We start from the raw sequence: 27,397 nt of genomic DNA, 5'->3' as shown, positions 1-27,397 counted from the left end.
ATTATGGATGTTTTTACAAAGTCACCCCGACAGCGTGGCTATGAGGCTAGTTAACAATGAGACAGGGAGCTCTCTCAGTGTTTTGTGTGTCCGCTCGTCTTCGGAAATTTTATGTAAATTCAAAAGTTTTATTAGAAAGTTTTTAAAATTTGCTTGGTGGCTTAGAGGTTTGGAACCTTTTGCGAGCAGATTTTGGCCCACGGGCCTTATGTTCCACACTCCTGGTCTAGACTGAACATTTCGAGGCATATTTCACTATTTCTGCACAGAATGTTGTGACGTGTCTGGATGTAATCGGTGGAAAAACTGTGAATTGGAAAATGAAAGCGTTCAGATGCATCAATGATGGGAAAGAAATCTGCTGGGAGCGGTGGATTGCTTAAAAGTTAACTTTAACAAATGAAAGTCGTTTTAGATTCAACAACAACAGTCTTCATCTTTGATTACATTTTCTTAAATATCTTTCTTCAGCGTTATTAACTTTTTAGGCAGGCATTTAGCTGCGCTTCAGAGATAATAAGCGGTGGTAAGGGTCGAGCCGTTACGCTCTAAATATAACCAGTGAAATTACTGTAAATACGACCATGTTCCAACACTTTTGTCCTCGTATTATACGCAAAAAGCAATGACATTCAGCATTTAAATGACATTTATATAACAAGCTACTCAGCTGCTTTTAAACAAGCAAAGGACACGGGTCGAAAATCAGCAATACTGAAACCTTTGTGAAAAGATTATTTTGTGCAAGTGGCTTGATTGTTTGATTGCTCATGAAGTAAACTCCGCAGGTGGAGAAGCTCCATAGATCAGGTTTTAAGTGTTGCAGGCTTTCACGCTTGCATTTATTTGGAAGATTAAAGAAGAACTCGTTTGAACCAATGGTGTTTTGATGTCAAATATGATGACCTTTCAAACATCCAGTTTCCCTCGTTTTCTTTCTTTCTTTCTTTCTTTCTTTCTTTCTTTCTTTCTTATTCATTTCCCTCTCCATCCGCTGCCTCTCCCACCCTCCTTCCCTCGTCCTAATTGTTTATATACATTAACATTTGAGAAAACCGAATAGCTCAGGGCAGGTGACACCCTGTAATTTGACATCCTTGTCTTTTTCTAAGGAAGGAGAGAGATGCAATCTGTGGCAAGTCTACATTATGTGAGCGTGTGTGTCTGTGTGGATGTCGTAATCTGTGGTTGTCACATGGCCCCATGCCACTCTCCGTATGCTAATCAATGAATGGAGCTCTGCGAAGCTCTCGTCTGCCAGCTAAACCCCACACCTCAGTGCTGATATGTCTATTAGCCACATGTCATACCCCCTCTTTGTTTCTGTCTCCTCTTGTCACTCTCTCCATCGCTCTCCCTCCTTTTTCATTCAATGGTTCCTCCTCTCTCTCTCTCTTTCTCTCTCTCCCCTCCTTTCATTTCTGTCTCCATACTTCATACAACTCTACTCCCGTGACCCTCGCTTCCCCCCGTATTCCTTTGCTCTGAATGCTCACTCTGAATCGACAATGGTTTGCACACCCCGTGTAATTTCATCAAGTGCGCACTCTCTCCCCAGATTCATTGTCCAAAAGAAGTGCAGGGCATGATGGGATAGGTGGCCAAGGAAGCCCGTTCATGATGTTGTTGTCAAGCTCGGTGCACTTTGTTACATTCAGTCAACAATCGAATCCCCCAAAAAATAAAGCGCAGTCCGTCAGACGGCAACACACGGCTAAATATTCTGCATATTTCCCACTGACCTGAATCATCCACTAAAATCTAAAGAAGGCTCTGAGGAACAGGAGAGAAATGTGTAACATGGAAACTGAATGCAGAAGAAGTCTTTGATGGTTTTCATAAACACGATAAAATATTCACACAAGTTGCCATATTCTGCTTTCGTGGTAAATAATTGAAGGGCTGCTGCTTCGGTGATCGTTACAGCGTCACACATATACAGTCATGCATATTCTGTCGAGAGGAGCATCAACTTTAGGTTAGAATTGCAGTCATAGATAAGTTTGGACGCATCACGGCGATGTCGCTTTTCTCTACGTACCGGCTGCCACCAGGAGATGAGATCCAAGGAAGGAGTCTGTCATGTCAACGGACATGCTGACAGATAAAATGAGACGTAGACGTGCATTTGACTTAATACTGTATACGTGCTTTAAGACGGGATGACAGACAGACAGGCAGGCAGGCAGGCAGGCAGGCGGGTGGAGAACCAAACAGACAGTTATAGGGGCAGTTAGACAGGCAGTCAGCCCTGGCATTTTGCTGCAGATAAGTAAGCTATCAGAGGAGGGGGATAAATAGCAGAGTAAAGATTGGTCCCGGCCCCCTCAGAGAGGAGCGGGGGGCCACAATGCAGGCGTGGTGGGCAGATAGCCCCCTGCTCTCATTATACTCTGCCTAATCCAAAACGATGTTTACTCAGAGAGAGAGAGAGAGAGAGAGAGAGAGAGAGAGAGAGAGAGAGAGAGAGCGAGAGAGAGAGAGAGAAGGGCCACGCTTATCGAAGCCCTGCACAGTCCTCCAAGCATGTGTGCGAGTGCAAGTCTGTGTGCACGTGTTGGTGTGTGTGTGTGCGTTTGTGAGTGCGTGCTAAAATGAGCCTATTCCAATGGAAAAAGAGATCAGGAGTGTCTCCAAGGCGGACTCTGTTGGCTAGAATGTCGATGCTTATCACACACTGCCCGGCTCTTCTGGTGAAAGGCGAATAGGCTATCTAAACTGCCTATTCACAGCATGTGTTTCTGCCATACCAGCGAGGCGGAATGATCATTTTGTAATTGCTATTAGTATTAGCATTCTTCTATTATCAGTTCAAGGTTTTATATTGCCATGTTTTATCTGAGTTATCAAGAGTTGGAGGTCCTTAAGGGCCATCGGTGCTTTTTGATTTTGAACTGTCTGAAAAATAAAATAAGCAGGATTTGTTCATTTTGTTCTTTATCCGGTTCTCTACTTCTAAACACTTGACTACAGTTGGCATTCACTCTATAGATGAAATAGATAACTCCTGAAGAGTCTCTATCTTGTTGATGATACACTTTTCTTTATTTTGGGATTGGGAAATCTGCTTAGTGCATAGTTTTTGATAAAGACCTCAGACAGATTTGCACTCTTCAGTTAATATTAATGACAATGCTTCTTTAGAGAATCCTCGTAATATCTTAGAACGCCAAATATGAGGTCATCTCGTAACTCAACTCTTTAACATCGATAGAAATCCTTGAACTTGTGCTATTATATTAGTTGAAGTCTTGAACACCATATTGTTTATGAGGGGAAATTGATATACAGTCAGCTAAAATAAGCCATAAATAAAAACTCTTATGTTTATAAGGCATACATGAAAGTGTGTGAGCTGGAAGATCAAAAAGCAAGCTCCTGATGAGGCTTTAACACCCACTTCTTAAATAAAACCTCAATATTTGACGCTCTTCAATCAAAAATGTGTGGCTATTCAAAGACTTTAAAAGCTGTGCAATTTTATTCAGTAGATGAAACTGAAACAATAATTGACCTGATGGTGAAATTCAAGTATTGAGAAAAAATTTACATTATTGTCTCTTACCTGGAAAAAATTGAATGTGCTTTATGATTGATGTCTTAAAAGAGCAGTTTGGAAGATATTCTGTTTTGTTTTCTTCATGTGGTTTACATTAATTTTTTGCTTTTATGTCAGATTCAGACACAATGCAGTGTGTGAAAGTGCTACCTTTGTTAAAATAAACAACTTCCTGTTATGTGTAATAGTGCTGTGTTGCTTTTTCGCCCCTCAACCATCAGCTGGAGCACAACGCAGCAGCTCCTGCATGCATCATTTATGCATCATCCATAAACAAATACGAACAAATGCTCACCCACTTAGCTTGGACACATACATTTCAATTGGCTTCTTTCTTGACACTATCACGCACACACACACACACACACACACAATCACACAATCACACACAGTGCAAACACATACAGTACACACACATGCACACGGCTTCGTGCTCTTATAAACTGTGTGTACCTTCTCTAGGCTGGCCGGGGTAATCCCGGCCTCCACTAAAGTAGCCGTGTGAGAGGACAGATTGTCAGTTGATCATGGCCAGCAGAGAGCCTTATCCCTTATTGGATCGGCCATGGAGGAGGCTTAGGAATTATCTGAGGCCTCGCTTAATGTGGAGACGGATCACCACCGGAGAGCCACAGACCCTGAAGACACACTGGGCCTTAAGGGAGAGAAGGACTCTGTGTGTGGTGTGTGGTGTGTGGTGTGTGGTGTGTGGTGTGTGGTGTGCGTGCGTGCGTGCGTGCGTGCGTGCGTGTGTGCGTGTGTGTGTGACACTAACGGTGACTTGTGTGTTTCACTCTGGAGTACATATAGAGGTGTGTGTGTTTCTGCAAAAAGCAACATTACGGCCCACTTAACCCCATCTTGACCCCCTCCTCCACCTCTGCTTCTTCATCCCTACTTTCTTTCAATGTTTTTCCTCCACCTCCTCCATCCCTGTATTGTTTCTTCCTTTCGCCTCCATTTCCGCTTCTTATTTCTGCCTTGAATATCCAGTTTGTTGCTCTTTTACACCCCATCTCTTCCTCCAACACGCCACTGTTTCCACCCGACTCCACTGTGATCATCTCCTCCTCTCTCCTGCGCCTCCTCTATCTCTTCATTTACTCATGCCGTCCTCTCAATTGCACTATATGGCGGCATTCTGTCCCCAGCAGGAGACCCGACAAAGGCCGAGAAACGAAATGAGAAAAACAGACACTTTATTTCCCCGGAAAATAAAAAACAGAAACCGAGCTAAATTTCTGCTTATTAAGGAAAATTGTTGACAAGTGTCTCATATCTCAAAGTGTTGCTGGAAATACCGCGGCTGGCATCACATTGTAAAGCAAACACAACATCTCCACAGACTTTGTGGAGGTAAAGCAGAGGCTTCAGAGACAGTTCAGGGTTTATCAGACCGACGGCGGGACTGTCTCTTCACATTCAGGCGACAAGAAAAAGCGTTTGAACTTTGTCAACATTGAAACAGTCTGAAAAGCAAGAATCGATATTGCTGTCAGCACAACTTAGGCAGATCCTGTTATCTTTTAAATGAAAGTGTTGAGGCTCCATTTAATTAATTCTTGGTACTGAGCAATGAGTAACAGCCTGGCCCCGGGTACTGTTAGCTTAGTTTGGCTTAGCGACTGAGATAGTGTAATAGCACCTGGATCCCCTTCAGATGCTTCAAACGGGCTTTCAGTTAATTCCATCCCTAGTAGTTGAGAATTGGGACGTGGTCCTGGTCAAAGAGTAAAAATACTCTGGTTCACCCGGTTCATTTTCTTAGCTTGCTGGCCACCGCGGGGGCAAACCCGGATACGTTACACAAAGAAAACGGAGGGATAGATGGCTAATTCCAGCCCTGTGCATGTGATTACCGACAGCTTCTGAGGCCAGATTAGTGCCGCCATAAGTTGTGGAGTTCCCAGGGTCAGCAGCAGGTCAGCGAGCTGTAGCGGCACGGCGGCATTACAGAGTAGACAGTTGTAAACAAGAAATCCGATTGGCTTCAGGAGTGTTAGCACTCTATATTACTGTAAGGAATGATAGTTTTTTTAAGTCTTAAATGAGAACAACATGTTACAGGAAATCTCTTTTAAAGTGCATCACACAATATTCAAATAATTTTAACTGAGAGAAATTAAATTGACTTTGTCAGCAGATTGATTTATCTTGGAACTCTATTATAAGTAGCCCCATGTCCAAGGATTGGCTGCACTCTATAGGCCAACAGATTAATATGTAGCTGAAGCCACCTGATTCATTGGCAGTGGGAACCTGATGCAGGTCACCAGTGAATAGATGAAAGTACACCATTTTATAGGCTTCGTTAGTGCAGGAGGGAAAAAAGAGGAATGAAGGCTTAAAGTTTGAAAACCTCATTGCTTGAACACAAGTGCAACACACGCCCTCGACGGGAAGTCAGTGGACTTTACTCATAGAGAGCATTTTACCGCTTGAGCAGTCGCCACATGATTAGTCACGTTCATCCCATCGCTCACACAATAATACACATGTTTCACACACCGGCGTGCTTGAACACAGTGTGAGAAAACTTGGCTGCACTATGTCGAGACACTTGTGGACAGAGTGATGAGGGAAGGCAGCCTTCCCAATATCTCGGCGTCATTTTAATGTTTAGAACTTAAAACAATCCTCAGATCGTAAATCTCCTTGTTGTGAAGTATGTGATGTCCTTCAAATCTTTTTTTTCCAGCTCACAGTCATGACTCAGAAATGAATTCACATTGTTTCTGGCACACCGTCCTGTAGCCACTTATACTGTTTTCAGGCTAACAGTATTGACAAGCTTTGGCTCCTGGGACTGATAACCACACACACACACACACACACACACACACACACACACACACACACACACACACACACACACACACACACACACACACACACACACACACACACACACACACACACACACACACACACACACACACCAACCAACACTGCTTCTTTTCCTCATCTAGTAATTGAAGGTGAGAAATAATTTCATTATCCTCAGGAAGAGTAATCTGCTCTCTACTCTTGATCCCTCCATTTCCTACAGTGCACCTCTACCTGGGAGGCACACACACACACACACACACACACACACACTGCTTTTTCACCCCTGGCTATTAATGTTATTGGAGTTTAGGATTAACCATCAGATTCACATATGCTTTACAAAGCTTTATTACTTAGTGCTGTCTTGCTCTCGCTCACAATCATACATGTGTTTGTGCACGCACGCACGCACGCACAAACACACACACACACACACACACACACACACACACACACACACACACACACACACACACACACACACACACACACACACACACACACACACACACACACACACACACACACACACGCACACACAATCAAGCACAGCTTCATATGAAGCAGAGCTAACCAGACGTGAGAGAGTAGAAACAGGTACGGAAACAGAATGAGAACTTTTCCTTATTTTTCTTTTGTTTGGCTGCACATCTATCTCTGATCTAGAAACGTCTTAAACACCTGACTGCTCTACTTTAAAGATTTACCATAATTTCTCCCCCTGAGACTCTCCAATTCGGCTTCATCTGGAGGGAAATGTGTTTGTTCGCCTCCTCAGAAATCATCAGCAGAGAAAAAAAAAGCCAAACAGAAATGATGAGCGAGAGTGTGAAGGCCCTTTCGGTGTTTCTTCACACCCTGTTTAATGCTGCATTACCACCCTCTACTGTTCGTCTGCTCGAGATGTTCTGCTTGACCCCGCATGTCAAGTGTCATGTGTTGATGTCGAGGGGGTGGGAAGGGGGGGTGGGGGGTGGTGGGGTGTCTAAATTGTCATTGCAGAGGGCAAAGGTTTGTGTTGTGTTGCCATTATGTTTCATACGAACACACAATCAGAAGGGGAGGATGATTTCAGCTGAAAGATGACAGGAAGCTGCTGCAGGAGGTATACAATAGAAAACACTGTGTATTTTTGTCATTTAAAGGACACTGCCGGGGCCATTCTATTTTTCTCAATTTGTCACCAAGCGCACCATTTCTTTGCATTCATTTCGTTTTTATGTATTCACACAAAAAAAACACCCACAAAAACTTGAAGCCGGCTGGTATTTGTTGATAACTGGAAGAATGGAATGAGATCAGCTTTGACCTTTAAATTCAGAAAATGGCACAAAAAAACTAAAACAATTACATGCATAATGAACACAACAACTTGAGATAGATTCCTGCGTTGCTCTTTAATGCCGTGCACCGCTGCACTGACCAGTGTGCACTTGACAATATAAAGTTTTCCGCACTGCGTGACAAGCTCCCGGCTGAAGGGGAATAACAGATGAAATTTAAAATGTCACCGTATTTCAGCCTTACATGTCTTGACACACAGTTTAGATACTCAGGCTGTCATTGGGTCTGTGTGTGTGTGTGTGTGTGTGTGTGTGTGTGTGTGTGTGTGTGTGTGTGTGTGTGTGTGTGTGTGTGTGTGTGTGTGTGTGTGTGCACTGTTGGGCCAAGATGTAGAAAGTGTCTCTTTTTTTTTTCTAATGGGGAAAAGGAATATTTGGACATTTTATCAATAGGCATTATTAAATCCTGCTTGCTTGAGCTAATCTTGGCGGACCGAGGCAAGGAGGAAAGAGAGAGAGTGAGAGAGAGAGGTCAACACAGACAGGGAGAGTGAGAGAGCAGTGATGTCTGCCCCATGAGGTGAAGAGAGACCGCCTGTAAGCCGCTTATTATATCGACTACCACCTTTTCTCTCTCCTCCTCTCACCCTCCCTCCACAGTTTTCTCTCGTTACCTCACTCATTTTCTATCTCTGTCTCCCTCGCTCGCTTGCCTTCTCCAACTCCTTCTATATCCCCTCATTCTCTCTTATTTTTTTTATTCCCCCAACAACTCCTTCATATAAACACACGCATGCGTGTGTGCACACTAACACAGACACACACACACACACACACCCACACACACACACACACACAGAGTGAGCCAAGGCAAACCTTCTTGTTCAAAGCCAGAGGCAAAAACGCTGAAGTTTTATTCAAATGAATGTTTACTTCTTCTACTGCCAAGATGTGTTCGCTTGCCTGTGAGTGTGTATGAGGGAAAGAGAGAGTGGTGGGGGGGAATTGTTCAGAGCATGCAAGTGTGCGTATTTTAGTGTGTGTTACATGCACGGCACAAGGAGAGGGGCTGACAGTAGGTGATAAGCCAGACAGGCCTGTGCGCTGTGATTATCACCCACCGGACCCCCCTGTCACACACACACACACACACACACACACACACACACACACACACACACACACACACACACACACACACACACACACACACACACACACACACACACACACACACACACACACACACACACACACACACACACACACACACACACACACACAGTTGCATAGAGTGTGTTGCAAGGATTTAGAGAAGGCAGACGGACCGACAGACAGAGGAGCCTTGGATCACAGGCTAGGTGGAAACCACAAGAGAAGCAAATGAACACAGACTGGATAATACAATGCATCCAATCACGTTTCACTGAACACTCATTGTTTTCACTGGGGATTTATATCAATATTAACGGCGTTTGATGTGTATATGACCAGATGAAAGCCGTTTGTCACGCCAGATTTTCCAGATACGTGTGCGGAAACAAAGATCTTTTACTGAAATATGACATCAGTCGTACTTTGTAAGTGACTAACCCTCTCTCTGCCTCTGCCGCTCTGATTCAGGTGTGTGGCCGTCTGAGGAGGTGATGGCGCATTACTGTCTGCAGAAACGTCACATGTTCAAGTGAGTCTTTCAAATATTGAACGAAACAAGAAGATAGCATGTTTTAATGTGGCATTTTTAACTTCTTTCCTTCCCGTACATCAGAGTGCTTTATTGTCTCAATATGAGTTTCCATAAACAAAAGACAATTTGGACTTTTTTCATTTTCTGCATCAATTTGACAGAAGAACAACATTTTCCTTTTAAACACTGGAATGTATTTGCTGTTGTAAACAAATGAGACAATCAGACAAATGTCGGTTTGTTGTTGTATAATAACCTGCTTTTAGCCATATTTATTTATTTTTGCCAACGTGAAACCGACTGAATGATAGGAAATTGCTTCACGATACAAAACAGGAAGAGGGCCGTCATGTCTTCTGCGCAAGCTTATTGAAAGCATTACATTTGTTGTACTGGCAGTCAGTGAAACTACAGCACAGAAGGGCTTGAAAATTCACTTTAAAAACACTTCTGCTCCTCAGTAAAAATTAAGGAAAAAATTGAAAACACAAATTACCAGCAGGAAGGTAACATGGCAACATCCTTTTTGAAATAGAAGCACGTATATTACACCAGAACATATCACTTCCTCTGCATCACCATCAAATTTACATTTTAATCTACTTTTTGTCAGTGCAGTACTTGAAGTTGGTAAAGTTAGTTTGCAGAAAACTTATCACTTTTCTCTGTATGAGGAATACGAACATCACTCAGGATGATGTGGATTTACAAGTAAAGAGTCGGAAGATGTGACAAAATTTGAGTGCAAAGGAACAAAACAATCTGGAAGCGAGCAAGTGGAGATTGGTATGTGTAGCGAGGTGAGGAGAGCATTTGAAGGTCCAGGGTTGGACAAACATTTAGGTACAAACATTTGAAAAAGGCTCCCAAACCATGTCTGCACCAGCACTTTCCTGGAAATGCCACTAATTCAAATTTGACTGGGACCTGCTGTAGGAGCTCGGCCCTCGCGTGGTTACGTGCCTTCCTGTGCCACGCTGTGTTGTTCCACGCTGCTCTTTCCTCCGCTCTTGTTCTGCCGAGAGTCGGCCTGCCCTGTGGCACGGGGCTGAAAAGCACCCGGGCACTTTTGATTTCCACTCAAGGTGGAACGTCACCCTTTGATTTCCTGTTTTAACATTCAAGAGGCGGGAGGCGAGGAAGAGAGGAGTTATTGATCAGAGCAGCACCGTGAAGGTCAGCGGGGGAGGGAGGGAGGGAGGGATGAAAGAGGACAGGGGTACAGATGGAGAGGAAGGAGAGATGAAAGGAGGAAGAGGATGGAGAGAGGGGTTGAATGAGCATGCAAGCTACAGGAGTGTGTGTGTGTGTGTTCACAGATTTCCTGCTGATTGAGCTTGCGCTTCTCAATGTTCAGTATTCAGCTTTCAGGTTGATGGTTGAATTGATATTTCTTACCCTGCTGTGCTTACTGTGTGTGTGTGTGTGTGTGTGTGTGTGTGTGTGTGTGTGTGTGTGTGTGTGTGTGTGTGTGTGTGTGTGTGTGTGTGTGTGTGTGTGTGTGTGTGTGTGTGTGTGTGTGTGTGTGTGTGTGTGTGTGTGTGTGTGTGTGTGTGTGTGTGTGTGTGTGCGCGTGCGTGCGTGTGTGAGTGGACTTAACTGCTCTGTTTTGGCTCAGCAAAGTGATTCTCTCTCTCTCTCTCACTCTCTCTCTCTCTCTCCCTCTCTCTCCCTCTCTCCCTCCCTCCCAGGGGTGCAGTGTGCGAGTTAGGGGGAGGTATGACTTGTCTTGGCGGGCTCATGGTAAGTGAGACACACACACACACTGCGGTGTCCGCGGGAGAAATGACTCCAGCTCTAATGAAACTAACCCTCACCGGTCGATACCCACACAGCATGCCCACGCAGTATCCATACCTATTCAAGCACTGTCGTTCACAGTTTGTGTGACTGTGTTAGCGTGTATCTACATGACATCAAACATTTTTAACGTGCTTTTTAGACTTGAGTGAGATAATGGAGCTGGTTATCAATTAACAGTTTGGCGATGTGGTGATTCTCATGTGAGCTGAGGAGCACAGGTTGAACCAGGCACACGTATGTGGAATCGTGGAATCGTCTGGCTGGATTTTATAGAGCTTTCTATTTCAAGGTTTTTGAGTGTTAAAGACATTCAGAAAGTAGCTGTTTGAATAAAATCTGCTTATATTATGATGAAAAAAAAAAAAAGACCTAATAGATCACCATCATATTTGAGTGAATGGAAACAAGTACAGTAGAAAGTACTGTACACCTGAGCAGCATTACTTGATATTCAGGGTCCCCCACGCTCAAGATCAAACTTAACTCATAGGAGACTGTAACTTGCCTTCCAGTATACTTGTTTAATAGTTTATTGCACCATAAATACTAAATATGATGATTCTATCTCATGAGCTTTAAGGTTCTTGAGATTGTTTGAACCGTATACACATAAAATATTCATATTGGCTTCCTCATATTGCTTATCTGCAGGTATATACATATACACTCCCAGCTCAAGGAGCCACACCTATATAAGCCAGGAAGAGCCGTAAATGCTCAGCAGTGGTGTGATTCACTCCCATACACACTCTCAGCTCTCAGACATACTGCAGCCTGTCAGCCATAGGGTTTATTAGCCAGGGTCTTAAGGGCCCCTCCACATAGCAGGCGTCAGTGTCCCATCGATCTGTGTGTGTGTGTGTGTGTGTGTGTGTGTGTGTGTGTGTGTGTGTGTGTGTGTGTGTGTGTGTGTGTGTGTGTGTGTGTGTGTGTGTGTGTGTGTGTGTGTGTGTGTGTGTGTGTGTGTGTGTGTGTGTGTGTGTGTGTGTGAAAGCCCAGTTTTATCTCTTGGCAGTCAATACACCATGTTTTGACATTGGTGGCTCGAGATGGAATCCTTCCTTCACACACTCCTTCTCCTCCTCCCTCCTTCATCCGTCACTGACACCACATCTTCTGTGTTTTGCTCAGGCATTTGTCTGGAAATGTTGCTTTAATTGTTACATTTTCTCCACCCTGCCTGTTTGATCCTCGATTTAATCCCTAATGTCATGCTATAAATTAAGTTTAGCCCATTATCAACATCTTGATATCTTGCTTCCATTTCCCAATTTTTTTCTTACAACAGTATTTCCAGAATTTTAATTATACAATGATCAGCACAACATATATTTAAAGTGTGATACAGAGGCAGGCTCTTCCAAACAGTGTACAGCTTTAATGCAGCTTATGCAGATAGTTTCACCCACTCTGATCAGTAACTCTGAATTAAGTCACATTACACAACATTCTCTTTTTATGACACCGAAGTCGTGCTTCTGTAAAGGTATGTGGGAAAGTTCACTTTCTGGTCATTATATATGAAATCCTAAGTTTTTCTACTTTTCCACTGCTGTTTTAGAGCTTCTTTCTCTCTGTGATAAACTGACTGTTAGCTCTAACTGAACCTGTTGTCTTTAATGGAGAACAGTTCTGTCACTGTTTCCCTAAACTCCTGTTTACTGGAGGAGGAGAGCCTCTTTAACTATCTTCCTCCTGGGTGTAAATGAAGAATACCAAAGAGTTACCACACTAATGGTCACTTCACTAACTAATGATACTCTCTGTATTATTAGTTAGAGAAATGACCATCATTTTTTATAAAAGAATAGCTCCAAACTGCAATTACTTGCTGATTTGCAGTGATTTACTCTACATTGGTCTGGTTTGACTTCAGAACTTTGTTCTGTATTTTACTTTGTTCATCTTTCAAACATTCGCTCAACTCCTTAATGGAGAAGTGACCACATGTGCATCTCGCTACATTTACTTGTAACTGACAATAAAAATAAATAAATAAATAAATGAATGTTTCAGTGATGGGAAAAATAGCTGCCTTGATTTCATAAAGTTGGTGCTATTTTGGTAGAATTTCACATGATGTGTAGCGCCGTTGCGTTTTCTAGTTTATGCACCTGGTTGGCGAATTTATATTAGAAATATGAGGGAATGTGGAAAACTGCTTGAACATGCACGCAAAGCTACTGTCAATGACATCTTGTTTTTCATATTTAGTGTTCTTTCTTGTCATATTGTCACGTTATGTGCTTTTTTGTAAATTACACAACTCAATGATGTATGGCCAATGTTCAAGAGGGACTAAAGCCCATTTATAGACTTTTGTGTAACTTTGCTCAAGTTCATGCCACTTGGTTGTGTAACTGCCACTCAATGGTTTGTCTTTCCTGACTGTAAGGCCTTCAAGTGAAGAAATGTCACCCTAAGTATCTTATTAAGTGTTAAATTGGCACTCTCCTCATTTTAATTCACAATTCTTCATTAGTTCGACAAAGACTCGGCGACTTTATGCAAAATTTGATTGATATTTTCATGGAGTATCCACTGTTTTTGCTTGGATATGAACTAATTGGGTACAGACCCTCGTGTTCAGTCATCAGGTCAAAATTTCAATTTGCGAAATATTTTGGTTTGCGGCCAAATACTTCTCAGCTGCAGTTTGTGTTTTGTGCTAATTAGCAGATGTTACCTTCCCATCCCCGACTGAGGAGACATTTCCAGGTGATAGATTGTATTTCAGTTTCACTCGATGGAATGAAACGACAGTGGACATCCACTCCTCTGGTGCTACAGCGACAGTGTATACAGTCAGTGTGTGTGGTTGGCTTTGAACTGATGACCTCCCACCGGCCCAGAGAATGAATGAACTAACTTGTGCGTAACCTGGTGTCGTGTTGGCAGGTGACACGATGCTGCTAATGGATTGTCAGATTGGGCTCTTGAGCTTTTCAGCTGTATGATCTGGTCCAGCCTGAAGGCCCCAGCCTCATTCTGAGCAGATGGCGGGACGCTCAGCACTCGCTGACCCTCTCACACAGCCTTCAGGGTGTGAACATGTGCGCTTTGTTTGTAACAGCATGTGTGTTTAATCTGTTTTCAAACACTTAACATTTCAATTCATATATTTTCTATGTGAAATGACTGCTTGTGCGCGCACACACACACACACACACACACACACACACACACACACACACACACACACACACACACACACACACACACACACACACACACACACACGCTCGAACATGAATTGACAGGCTGACACACACTTGCTGATATAAAAAGAAAAGAGAATGTGAAAGGATGAGGTTATAGTAAAGCACACAGCTCTCTATCTATACCTGCGTGGCACGGGGACGCAGCGCTGGAGCTTTCTTCCCATTCTCCCGTCTCCCTCCCTCTCCTTCTCTTCGCCTCTCACAGTCTGCACCGCAAAGTTATATGAAGGGCATCAGGCAGGCCTGGCGAGCCGAGTGCAGAGTGACAGCGGCGAACGGAGTGATGGCTCGGCCTGATAAACACCCAGCGTCAAATGAAAAGGCTCTGCGCTTGCCATCATCCCCTGTCACAATGCAATTACTGAACAGAGTGATAGCAAGATAGCAGCCCCCACCGCTAGCCACAATGATAAAAGTATTGACTGATTTGATTGAATGATTAAAATAATGCAGACATAAAAATGGGGTGAAGATAGAGAGGGAAATGGCAGAGAGGAGAGGGAGCAATGGAGAGAAAGGGTGGGGCGGGCTGGGCTGCCAAGAGTGAAGCTTTGTAGATATGGTTATGTCATTATTGTGTGCGTGTATGTATGTGTGTGTGTGTGTGTGTGTGTGTATGCGTGTGCGTGTACGTGTGTGTGTGTGTGCACGTGCGCGTGCCCGTGTGCGTGTTTTCAGATGTTTGCTCCATCTAAGAGTGCTTTTGGTTTTGTTCTTTTGTTCTGTGTTGTTTCATTTCTCTCTCTTTCCTGTCTCTCTCAGGTTGCCATTTGTGCTGACGTGAAGGAAGTTCTGCTATCAGATGGGAATGAGAAGTCCATTCAGAGTATCCTTTCATCGTCCTCTCTGCTCCTCTTTCTATCGCTCCATCTCTGCCTCGCTCCTCTCGCTCACATTTTTACTTATCTGCGTGCATATGGATGTGTTTCTCTGAATAGTTTTTTTGTCTTTCCCGTGTTTGAAGTCGACAATTTGTTTGATTGTGCACCCCCTTTGATTAGAATCAGATGTGGTTTCATTTATGTGACGTGTTAAAATCAACACGTTACAAATGACACAATACGTGAGATATTTTAATTAAAAGACATCACTTGTGAAAGCACTGAATTTGTTTTCGGTTTTCACATACTTGAAATGCAAAGATTGGAAACGTATCCTTCTTTTTCACATTTGTCCATACGTAGATCTCATTCCCTGGTATTTGAATGGGTTTCTATGCACGCAAGCACATTAAGAGTCTTTCAACATTTCATTTCTTTATGCTTGTTAGTTGCTCACAATTTAATAAGCAGGACTTTTAGAGGATGTCACTGATTTTTTTGGGAAGTGTTGAAAATGGTGAACAAGCAAAGTAGTTAAGTTGGATAATTTTGTTGCATTTTCTTTCTTTTATGCTTTAAAAGCCATAAAATAGGGCGACAAAGGTAAATATCAGAAACCTGCTTTCATTTTTTAATTCAACACTTAAAGAAACTGAAAAAATAAGTCTTGTTGACCTTTTGTATCAGCGTGATGTTAATTTCTGTGTCATCATCCATGTGCTTTATATACATTTGTTAGAGCAAATAAACCCCTTGTAAGCTGGTTTGAGGCTCATGGGGTCTTTATTGTCATTGGTTGAACACATCTTTAGCAGGAAACTGTTTGAATGGATGAGATGCAGAGTTTAAGACTCACAGGTGTTTTTTTTGTTTTTTTTACGAAAAACTTCTCGAAAACAAACAATTCAACGACTCGGCGGCACTAATTTTAACTTGTGCTGTCGGTGCTTAATCTGCTTTTCCGCATATTATAATGCCAGCTATTGTTGAATTAAACATCAAAACCAATTTGAAATGTGTGGTCAGGATTCAGTCTCTGTCTGATTTATTGTTCTCGTCGCCGTACAGTGACTTTTCTAAGCGCCATCACGGGTGGAAAGTAGACTAAGTGTTGTAACCTTCACACACTTGTGAAATCAGATTGAGATTGGACTGGAGTGTGGAAGAATAGCCGTCCACCTCTTTTATCTTCAGCCGAAAGCGGAGATGGGGCACCCACAGTGACAAATACCCAGCACTAGTGCTCAACATGGCATCTACCAATCCCAGCTGCCCACAATGCCAAGTTAAGAGCACAGTAATTGCCATCCTGTCAGATTTTGTCTGAGACTTCATCTAATGCTAAGGCTAGGGTTAGGGCTTGATGAGCATTTTAGAAGCAAGAAGAAGGAACAATCAAGGTTTGTTTAAAATGTTTTTGTGTGTGGTTAAGATTTTAGCCCTATAATTAAGTTTTTAGGACAAATCTTTAGGTGAGTTTTTGTTGGGTGCCACCATTTGTTGTTTGAGCAGATTATTGATCAAATCTGTCACTTTGAAACCTTTACTCTTCTTTACTACCCGCTTTTCACTTCTCCCTGTCTGATTGCCTCTTGTTTTCCCTCTCGCGTCATCCATCTCCATTTATCATTCTTGTCATTTTTCCTCTTCTTTTTTTTTTTCCTCAGATCTGGATTTATTCACTGAGAAAAACTACACAGGCAAGAAAAAAAAAAAAAGAATGTCTGATTTGGTAGAGCTGTTTCACAAAAGCAGGAAATATAAATACACATTTCTTCCCCATTGACCGATATGGCACTTCCATATTTAGCTCTGCTTACAATATCTCTCTCTCAGCTGGCTACAATGCTCCTTTACTGATCACAATAAGACCAAACAATAACATTATGGAGCCGCGCACGCACACGCAAACACACACTTGGGCACACAAACAATGCACCATTGACCGAGTGCTTTGTTTCTCAGAACAAACACATAGAGCGAATTGTAAGTGAAATCATAGCGGGAATGGATCGAACACACAGAAAGAAAAGGGAGGTTTGAGAAAGACATAATTTGGTCTGGCTCTGCCAAATTGGCCCCATTCACATACTCTGCAGACACTGTGTGGTATTTCCTCCTGCTGTGGAAGCTGTTGGTCTTCGCCTCCTGCTAATGGCCGCTGTTTATCTTGCATGGCCTTATTGTGTGGCTAGCGTTACAATGGAAGGAGATGGTGGGCTGCGATAGGGTCCAGTTTTATACAGTGAAACAGATGAGAAGATCTGCAAGGAAGAAGTCGTGAACACATGACATTTAGATGTATTGAGAGAACAGATTTTCCCTCTCTCCTCAGAAGTTGTTGACCTCATTTGTAGTGCGGAACACACACACGCACACACGCACACACACACACACACACACACACACACACACACACACACACACACACACACACACACACACACACACACACACACACACACACACACACACACACACACACACACACACACACACACACACACACACACACACACACACACACACACACACCACAGAGAGCCTGTTGCTGTGACCTTGAATACTCATGTTGAGAATCAATTGAAATGTTCCATTAAGAATGATTGATGCATGTCATTGGCTGCTACTTGTCTACTTTAAGTGATGGGAGCAAATATTCCTCCACTTTAATGTCCAATAATAATCAGATCTCCCTTGCTGTCTCTCCCACTCACTTTTTTACTTTTATTTGTGTGTGCGTGTGTGTGTGTGTGTGTGTGTGTGTGTGTGTGTGTGTGTGTGTGTGTGTGTGTGTGTGTGTGTGTGTGTGTGTGCGTGTGTGTGCTTTTAACTGGTGCATGTGTTTGTGCTTGTACTGACCTCTCCCCTACTGGTGTGCTGGTGATGAGATTACTGTAAGCTGCTCTGCTCTTCGGCCCGCCATCCCTATGCATGACACACTCATGCACAGGTGTGCCTGCCTGCCCGCGTGTGTGCGTGCATTGATACGTATGTCTCGCTGCTAATCTGCTCAGAATTCTGTGTCTCTGTACAGGAGCCACCTTTGATTTAATTCTCCATCTATGACTCGTCAATCCATCTATCAACTAATCATGTCTCTATCTGTCTCTCTCTCTCTCTCTCTCTGTGTCTTTGTCGATTGGATTTGTCTCAGCTCTTTGCAGGCTTTAGAGACAAGGAAATCCTAATTGAATTGCTTTGCAACTCCACAAGCCAGTGTATTAATAGACAACTTGACATCAATCACCCTGTCTGTGTCTGTGTGTAGGTGTGTGTGTGTGTGTGTGTGTGTGTGTGTGTGTGTGTGTGTGTGTGTGTGTGTGTGTGTGTGTGTGTGTGTGTGTGTGTGGGGGGGGGGGGGTTATGCATATGAGAGGACACAGTGAGTTGTTGTATCTGTGGTTAAAAGCCTTCCCATTGATCCTGCTCAAATCTGCTGTGATCTGCTTCAGCAGACCGGCTTTCTGTCCCCGGAGATCATCTTTGCTGCTCACTCACGCTTTCACTCATGTGGTTGTCTTCCATGTGTGGTTTCACTTTAAGTGGATCTTAATCCCTGTGTTTCTTGATGTAACTCTTTTGCAAGATGATATTCTACACAGAGAAAAACCTGAATCTTGGTATGTCGGAGAGGATGGTCCACAGTTTGAAGTTTCTGATTTGTTACCCGAGGGATTTTTTTCTTCTTCTTTTCCTCAGTCCAACAAACACAGTTACAAAATTCCAAATGCTGCTCATACAGTTTTTTAAACGAAATACTTGGAAGCAAGTCTGCGCCGTTGCGGTATTTCCTGTGCGACCACTACAAAACTGGCTTTCAGGTGAACGTGCTTCTGTCCTTTTCATGGAAAGGTTACTTTAAGCAGCTTCCTACATTTGCCAATACATCCTGTGTTTGTGTTATGAATCCTTGACTTTTATGCGTCAGATGTTCGAGGGCTCATCGAGAAAAACAGGCAAGCGGGAAAGTTTGGGTCGACAAGCGTGTCCTCCAGGTGAGACAGCTTCCTCCCCGCGTCCATTTGGTTTCTGTTCAAACGTCTTTTTGGGAGTGAAAATGTGTTGATTAAAGTGCAAACCATGGTGTGCATTAATGCAGCCTTATGTTTTGAAAGGATTTACAGCGTGGCAAAGTGGCTTTACAGTGTCTTAAGTGCTCGCCCTCTATTTTTAGTGCACAGGTAAGATAGATTTTTCTTACTGTACAATGCTGTACGGAAATCCTGGAGGAGATATGAATATTGTGAAATATTACAGCTAATGAGTACTACTCTCCGCTTGTAGGAGTGTACATGATGTTACTGAACCAACTTCAGACGCAGAGGATCTTTAATGTCACTGGTCCTACTTAAGAAAAAGTCATGATACATTTTTGACCTTCATGAAATGTGATCTTTTAAATAAATTCATTTTCAAGTGTCAGATTCATTTTGTGAAATACAATCCTGTGAGTATGAACATGCAAGGAGGTTTATTTAACGAAAACGTACCCGTTTGAAAAGGATTCCTCGCCCAGGAACTATTGAAGGAACTTTCTAGTAACACACACACACACACACACACACACACACACACACACACACACACACAGTCACACTTCACACTCAAACACAGACTAAAACGTCCTTAATTGTTGTGTCTGTCTCGAAAAGGCATTTTTCCATCGACTGCCCGTTTTGCTCGCCTTCCTCTCCTCTCCTCTCCGCTCCGTCTCTCGCTCCTGCACACTGAGTGAGTGGAAGATGGAGTGAAAAAGTAAACGTATAATTAGGCTACATTACTTTGATTGTTTTCTTTTCAGATTATGCCTGCTGTCATCTCTGCGCTGCAAGAGAGGGCGAAGGGCACGATGTGATTGTACAAGGGGATGGATAGGGAGGGGCATGGTGTGTGATGGTGTGTGCACATTCATGCATGTGTGTATGTGTGTGTGTGTGTGTGTGTGTGTGTGCGTGCAGAGGCCTCCCGCTGTGAATTGAGATTGTGTTTCTAGCGAGGCCTAATGTTTTGTTTACTGAGTGTTAATAATGCCTAATTAATAATCCCCCAATCTGCCTGGCAGTGCGAAAGAGAGAGATGGAAAATGGTGTGGAAAAAGAGACGGAGAGAGACGCTCGGCTCCTCTCAAAGCAAAAGTCGGCGGTGGGCGCCGGCCAAACGGGATAACAGCGACGCAAGAACCTACCACACAAACTTCAGAACACTTTATCAGATTTCTGGCTGTCTTTGCGAAATGGGGGACTGAAAGATGAGACAGACATTAATAAAGTTTTAACTTTATGGCGTTCAAAGAGAAACCGGAGGACAGCAACAACATGACTCTGGCTTCACTATAGTGATTTGAAGTGTGATCACTAGTACTTGTCGCACCACCAAAATATCTAGTTTTATGAAGTTAAAAATGGTTATTCTCATGCTTAATGAGGTTGAACTTTTTATAAATATTTTTAATGAGAGTAAAGGTTGCATATTGTGTCTATGAAGGATTTCTTTAGAAAAAACACAACCCATAACTCAGATGATTATGTGTCTGCGGTAGGAGTTGAGGAGTGTGTGTGGATCCGTACTTGTGTGTGTGATTGTGTGTGTTCACATGGTATAAATGTCAAGTGTCATGTCAGAAGCGTCCTGTCTTTACCTCACAGAGGACATGCCTCTCCTCTCGCCGGGTCTCTACTAAAGCGGAAAAACAGCGGGTGTCACAGAGAGAGAGAGAGAGGGAGAGAGAGAGAGGGGGGGGGGGGGGGGGGGGGGGAGGAGGAGAGGTGTCAATGGACCAGAAGCTCAGTGTGTCGGAATAGAAGCGGGAAAAAAAAAAAAAGATATATATATATAAAAACACAGACAAATCTTTAGCTCAGTGTGGTGTTTCTCCTGACTGTCTTTCACGTGTGTGTTACAGGGTGGTGAGATGGGACTGTGAGATGGACATTTCAGCGCTGGAGGGCCACTTCGATGTCATCATGTGTTCGGACTGGTGGGTACACACACACACACACACACACACACACACACACACACACACACACACACACACACACACACTGAGGCATACAGATTTATCTCTGCATGTGTGTCCATGACATTAATTTTCACTTTTGCGTGACAGTCCTCACACGGCCCCCCACCAGCCCCTGGACCTTCCCCTTGCCTCGTCCACATGCTCACACGCACACATACATACATATGCTCCGGCGCCCGCCTGCCTCCATTTTACACCAAATTGCCTCGTTTTCATGCTTGGTGTCCCAGCAAATGGATGACTTAGGCAAATTGCAAATAATTGCGCCTTGACAAGGAAGGAGACTCTCTAAGATAAAGAAAGAGTTGCGGGTGGAGGGAGGGAGGAGTCGAAATGGAGATGGAAATGGAGAAATGGAGCAACATAAACATAACAATTAGCCCATCGTTCATTGAAATGTAGATCTTGAGACCAATCAGGAATTACATAGTATTTTATCACTCAAGTGTACAGTGTGAGAAAAGAGACAAACCATGCACAATGCCATGCAAGAGTAAATATGAAGAAAGGTAAGAATTATCCATGAAAGATTGTGAATTGTCCGTAAAGAATCACAATATTCTTTTTTGCTTCCCTTCATAGCAGGATTTGAAGGTGTTTGTGCTTTTTGCCCTTTGCTGACCATCACTACTCTGTATCATTGGGGAGCGTTTACATGTTTACTTGACATTTGCCCATCAAATACAATAAAACATAGTCCGCCTGTTATATCTCAGGAGGTTCTTCCATTTCTTATTATAGTGGTAAAGTGTAAGGTGAGTGAACGTCTGTCCTTAATCAGGAGCAGCTTTTTCTTGTTTTATTAGTGAAGGCCACTGAAGAGGGTTAAAACAGTGACAAAACACTAAATAAATGACACATATTGAACTCTCCTGATTCGCATGCTCTGCAGTTCCACAATCTTTATAGTACAAAGTTGAGAGTAATACTTTGACACAGACAGTTAAGAGTATCAACTAAACAATTCAAGCATGATTATCCCGCAGGATTTGTTACCTTCGCCAACGAAAGTTGGCCGAGAAGCTTATGTTTTTGTCTGAGTTTATTTATTTAATTATTTATTTATTGTATGTATGTGTTTTACCAACTTTTCGCAAAACTGCTCATCCGAATTGCAATAAATTTGCAGGGATGAATTTATATCCAGCAATCAGCTTTCAACGCATGTTTTCTGGACTGTGGGAGGAACCCCGCGAATGCACAGGGAGAATATGCAGCCTAAAACAATATTTCATCGTGAGACGAGAGTGGAAACAATTACAATACTACGAAAAGGTGCAGCCGCACTACACTTCACTAAAATGGCACATTTAGAAGGAGCCTTAAGTCAAAGTGTTGGTGTGGAGGCATCAGCTCTTTCTTCCCAGCTGTAAACTTTTCCAGGTGAGTGAACGATGGCATTTACGCTTCACATTACGCACATAGTCACATGCACGTACACACAACTCTCCGAACAGATGGACGAGCCGGTTGGTTGCAACAAAAGCACTTGAGTGGATCTTTCTGCACCAGTGTGTGCATGTGCGCTAAGTGCAGCATTAGCAAACGCCGTTATCATTATTTTAATGTCACGGTCATTACAAGTAATAGTCAGGTACAACACCCAGAGAGAGAAAAAGAGCACACAGCTAATAGAGGATATTTTACGGTGGACCGGTATATATGCACATGTTTGTATGAAGATAGTGTGAGAATGGAGTAAGCTGTATGTGAAGTCGAGTTTGTCTCCATTTGTCTCCTCTGAATGTCTCCGGGCATGAGCCGCAGGATGGACATTTTCTCTGCTATCTTTCCTGCGTGGTGTGTATGCGAGTGAGTGGTTGTGTGATAATTGCGGTGGCGGTGGTTGAAGAGTGATGGCTGACCGATTAATGGGCGCGTCATTGTGATGATCACCTACGGAAAGGTCAACAACGCAACTTCCACTCCGATTAATTATAGCTCCTACCGGTAGCAGTGGAGCCACCGCTGGGAAGACAAGAGAGAAGGTGAAATAAGAAAAGGTGAAGAGTTTTCATGTAACGCCGTTTGCCGGTGGCCATCTTTGGATATTCTGCACATGTGGTCTGTCGGCTTACGCCGCTCAAACAGTCATTGTTAGGTGCTTTCCGCAAAGTGACGGGATCCGACTGCACCACTCAAATGAGATTGCATGACCTGCCTGATGTAACAGCTGAGAATAATGGGAGCAGAGGTCCGAAGTCAGCCTTTGTACACAATTTGACAAATCAGTCAGTGTAGCTGCTGGCAAGGATACTGCGCACAGGTCACCATCCATCCATCCATCCATCCATCCATCCATCCATCCATCCATCATCATCCATCCATCCATCCATCCATCCATCCATCCATCCATCCATCCATCCATCCATCCATCATCCATCCACCTACTTCTCTGGCTCTGTCTCATTGTCATCCCACTTGTTTTTTCTTTCTGTTCACCTCCATATTCCTCTCTTCCCTCTTTCTCTTTTCTCTCCTTGTTCATATTGACGTCCCTCGTCCTTCCCCTTCTTCCTATGAACAGAGTATAGGCAGTAGTCAGGCTGTGCAAAAAGTTAAATTAAAAAAAAAAACTTGGGAAAGCTTGTGATTAAAAGAGAATTTTGAAAGCAGAAGAAATGCCATTCACTTTGTATTTATTTAGTCCCGCTCTAATGTTGTTTAAGACGTGGGTCTACAAGGCACAAGCAAAGATTTCTATCCAACATGAAACCAAGAGAAACATGAAGTGCAAACTCTTCTAAACAAACACTGAAAATGGACATTTCATTGCAGTGGGAGATATCTCGTGCCCACCAAAAGTGACTCACAGGGGGGAAAAAAAGTGACAGTTGGTTGCAATAATGTGGTGTGCCCCCTCATATTTCTGTGTTTGTGTTTGTCTGGCAGACGGAGAGAGACAGGGATTCCTGCAGTGGGCATGTGGGTGGGGAGGAATCTTTGGCTGGGATGTTGGGATGTCTGTCTTCTCCAAGAGCTGTACATGTGTGGGCAATGAGATAAAGCCCTGTTTGTTTGTGTGTGAGAGAGAGTTTATGCGTGTAAATACACTTTTCTCTTTTTCTTTGCCTTTTCCGTCTTCCTGACCTGCATTAAGTCACTTTTCTTCTGTATGTCAGACTTATGCTGCAACTCTGAGTGTTAAATATTTATATGATAATACATAACTTTGTAAATAATGTGAATCTACTTTCTTTTCTTTTAGCAAAGGCATTGAGTTGATAAAATGATCACAGCAATACTTTGTCTATGATAACATAAAAATTAGAGAACATTTTGTGCTGGATGACAGTTTGGGGATCAACTGTCTTTTTAAGAGCGTGAAGGTCAACACATTTAGCACATTACACTTCACTGGCTTTATCATGCTGTTATTGTGCTGTTTTATTTCTTTATTTCTCAAGTAGCTTAGTTTTTACATGGCAGTACATGTGGTAAGAGATAATATCGTAAATTGCCTGAAAATAGCAAAGAAAATATGAAATATGTCACGAAAAGAACAATGTTAGAAAAAAAACAACGAAAAAACTCTGTTTATTGAAGTAATTAATATCACTAGTTTAACATAAACTGAAGAAATATGTTGTTTGGTTTTGATTAGACAGAAAAAAAATTTTAAATAGTAAATTGTTAAATGATGATTAATGAAAATGTATTTATGTTTTATTTTTAAAATTGTTTTCATGGTCAGACCAAGAAATGTATATTTTAACAGCTCTTCACTTAGACATGGGTGCCGATCAGTAAGAACCAAAAACCTATCAAATTTACTCTCTTCATCATGTGCACAGATGATGTTGTCTTTTAAAGCTTAAACAAGCACGTTAACGTTTTAATCCTAACTTAGGAAACTGGCCTGAATGATGTCATTTGTTCCCAGTCTCACCCCTGCAGCCTTGACGACATCCTATACCCTCACATGCGTGTGGACGCAGACAAATATAGCAACAGCACAAACCCAAACCCAAACACACACACACACACACACACACACACATACACGCCCGCTTTGCACTTTGACCCCTGGTCTGTATTGACTGGAGTTCACTGGGCTGTCCCGGTTAGGAGGGGCCGGCGTGAGACAATAGGCCTCTGACTGTCTGGGTGAGTTGGAGGTGACCTTAAAGGGGAAGCGCACTCAATTTGGGAGTCTATAACTGCTATAGTCAAACACCATGAAACCGTGAACACCAGTTAAAAGGGTGAAGCAGACTGTGAGATGTTCAAATTAATCACAATGACATGTGAATTGAAAGGTTTCAGACTAGTATCAAGGGAAAAAATAAAACATGGCATGAACTAAACAAGTAACATCATTCATCTACTTTTATTGAAATTAATGAAACTAATGTGTATGTTGGTGGTTTCCTGCTTTTGTCGGGTTTTGGTTGAGGCATTAACATGCATGTAAGAGAACTAAAACAGCTCTAAAATATATCAAAGTAAAAGATTAAAGACAAATGTTGCTTTCAGAAGTATTTTGCTCTATAAAGCCTTTGTCATTACCTGCGGCAACTTGTTTTTGCTCTTGTCCCGTGGCCTCTGAATGGCCCTCTGTCCCCCCGTTGGCCTCGGTGTGTGCGAGCGCTTGCGTTTCAGCTGTCGCCTCCACCCAACAAGCTCACTTCCTTGTTTTCCCTGCCACTCACTTTCCTGTGAACTGATATCTGTGGCAAAATAAACCAAACAGAAACCTCTCACCTTTCAAGTCAAATAAACTCCACACCTCTGCCTGGAGATGGTAGAATAATAAACTTACACATGTGTAGCACACGTCCTGGTTTCACTCACAATTTGTAGGCGTGATTCTCTGAAATTCTCAAACTATGTGACTTCTAATGGATGAACACGCAAACACAACAATAGCATCTGCCTGTGTTTATGAGTGGAGATGCAGATGCTCCTCGTCTTTGCTGGGATCAGAGGATTTTGGATGATTTTGAAGAGGTCAGGCGATGTGATTGGAAGGTGGCGTCCAGATTGCCTCTCCACCGGCCAGTTGGACGGATGTGCAGGATTATGTCAAATCTGCACCGTATTGTTGCATTTTAGTCAAATTACTCCACTGTCATCTGTGATAATAGGTACACACACACACACACACACACACACACACACACACACACACACACACACACACACACACACACACACACACACACACACACACACACACACACTGTCAGTGGACTACTTACTTATGTAATCGATTCCATTTTGTGATTGTGGGTTGATTGACAGGTGTTTTGAATGAGTAGAGCCGATTTGGACTTCACAGGGTGTGTGTGTGTGTGTGTGTGTGTGTGTGTGTGTGTGTGTGTGTGTGTGTGTGTGTGTGTGTGTGTGTGTGTGTGTGTGTGTGTGTGTGTGGTCATTCGAGTGTTTTGAAATTGGGAGAATGATAAATTGAGTGATACAAGGAATCCCCCTGACCAAAAATGATTCCTGGTTTAAGTGTAAAATCCACTGCAGTTTGTTGATCAACTGCAATAATGTGATGTAACACATACACTTATTGTTTTCATAAAGGTAAATGTCTAACAACTAAAATTCATGTCTTTAGCTCCTCCCACTTATTGTTTCTGGCTCATGGTCCTAAATTGGGCTGGTTTACAGCAGAAGAGAGGCTTCAGCTGTCGTCGTCAAAATGTTCCTGTTTTGATCAATTGGCTCAACAGAGATGTTTCAGCAATCTGATTTGATCATTCCTCATTATTTCGATTGAGATCAGTGAGCTGCCAACAAATTCTGCTGTTTTTTTGTTCTCCGTCAGCATATTACTTTGTGTTATTATATCGGAGGTTCTGTCTACGTCCACCTTCAACTTTAAACATGTATCAGAGAGCTGCCGTTGACTAAGTCAAGAATAAGGATAAATTGAGATTTCTGAAACAATATAGACAAAGAATACTTGAGTTTTATCGTTTTTGACGAATCAGAAAGGATTAAAAAACTGAATTCCTGGCATTTGTGAAACATAGAAAAAGTTCTTCCACGAAAACATCTCCTGACTTAAATTCAGCAAGTGTTTTTCCCTTTAAACTAGTTATTTCTCTTTCTTCTCGGGGGCTGTTGATTTTCATATATCGCTATGCAAGCCTTTTTGCATACGCTCCTGGTATTGATCCCGGTCTCTCAGTGAAAGTGTGCATGTATACACCTGAGT

At 42.8% G+C, this 27,397-nt stretch overlaps 1 protein-coding gene across 1 annotated transcript in view; it reads left to right on the top strand.

The window, feature by feature from the left end:
* The window catches only part of camkmt (calmodulin-lysine N-methyltransferase), a 117,843-nt gene that overhangs the window by 76,666 nt on the left and 13,780 nt on the right, over window positions 1-27,397 (top strand). The window contains exons 4-8 of the mRNA XM_080481097.1: window positions 9,295-9,355; window positions 11,050-11,101; window positions 15,145-15,208; window positions 19,135-19,201; window positions 21,109-21,183. Of these exons, the coding sequence (XP_080337223.1) occupies window positions 9,295-9,355; window positions 11,050-11,101; window positions 15,145-15,208; window positions 19,135-19,201; window positions 21,109-21,183 (319 nt within the window). The remainder of the gene's footprint in view (window positions 1-9,294; window positions 9,356-11,049; window positions 11,102-15,144; window positions 15,209-19,134; window positions 19,202-21,108; window positions 21,184-27,397) is intronic.

The sequence above is a fragment of the Lipophrys pholis genome, assembly GCF_963383615.2.
Source record: "Lipophrys pholis genome assembly, chromosome: 15".
Lineage (NCBI taxonomy): Eukaryota > Metazoa > Chordata > Actinopteri > Blenniiformes > Blenniidae > Lipophrys > Lipophrys pholis.
The sequence above is the reverse complement of the archived record's forward strand: the minus strand, read 5'-3'. Positions and strand labels throughout refer to the sequence as shown.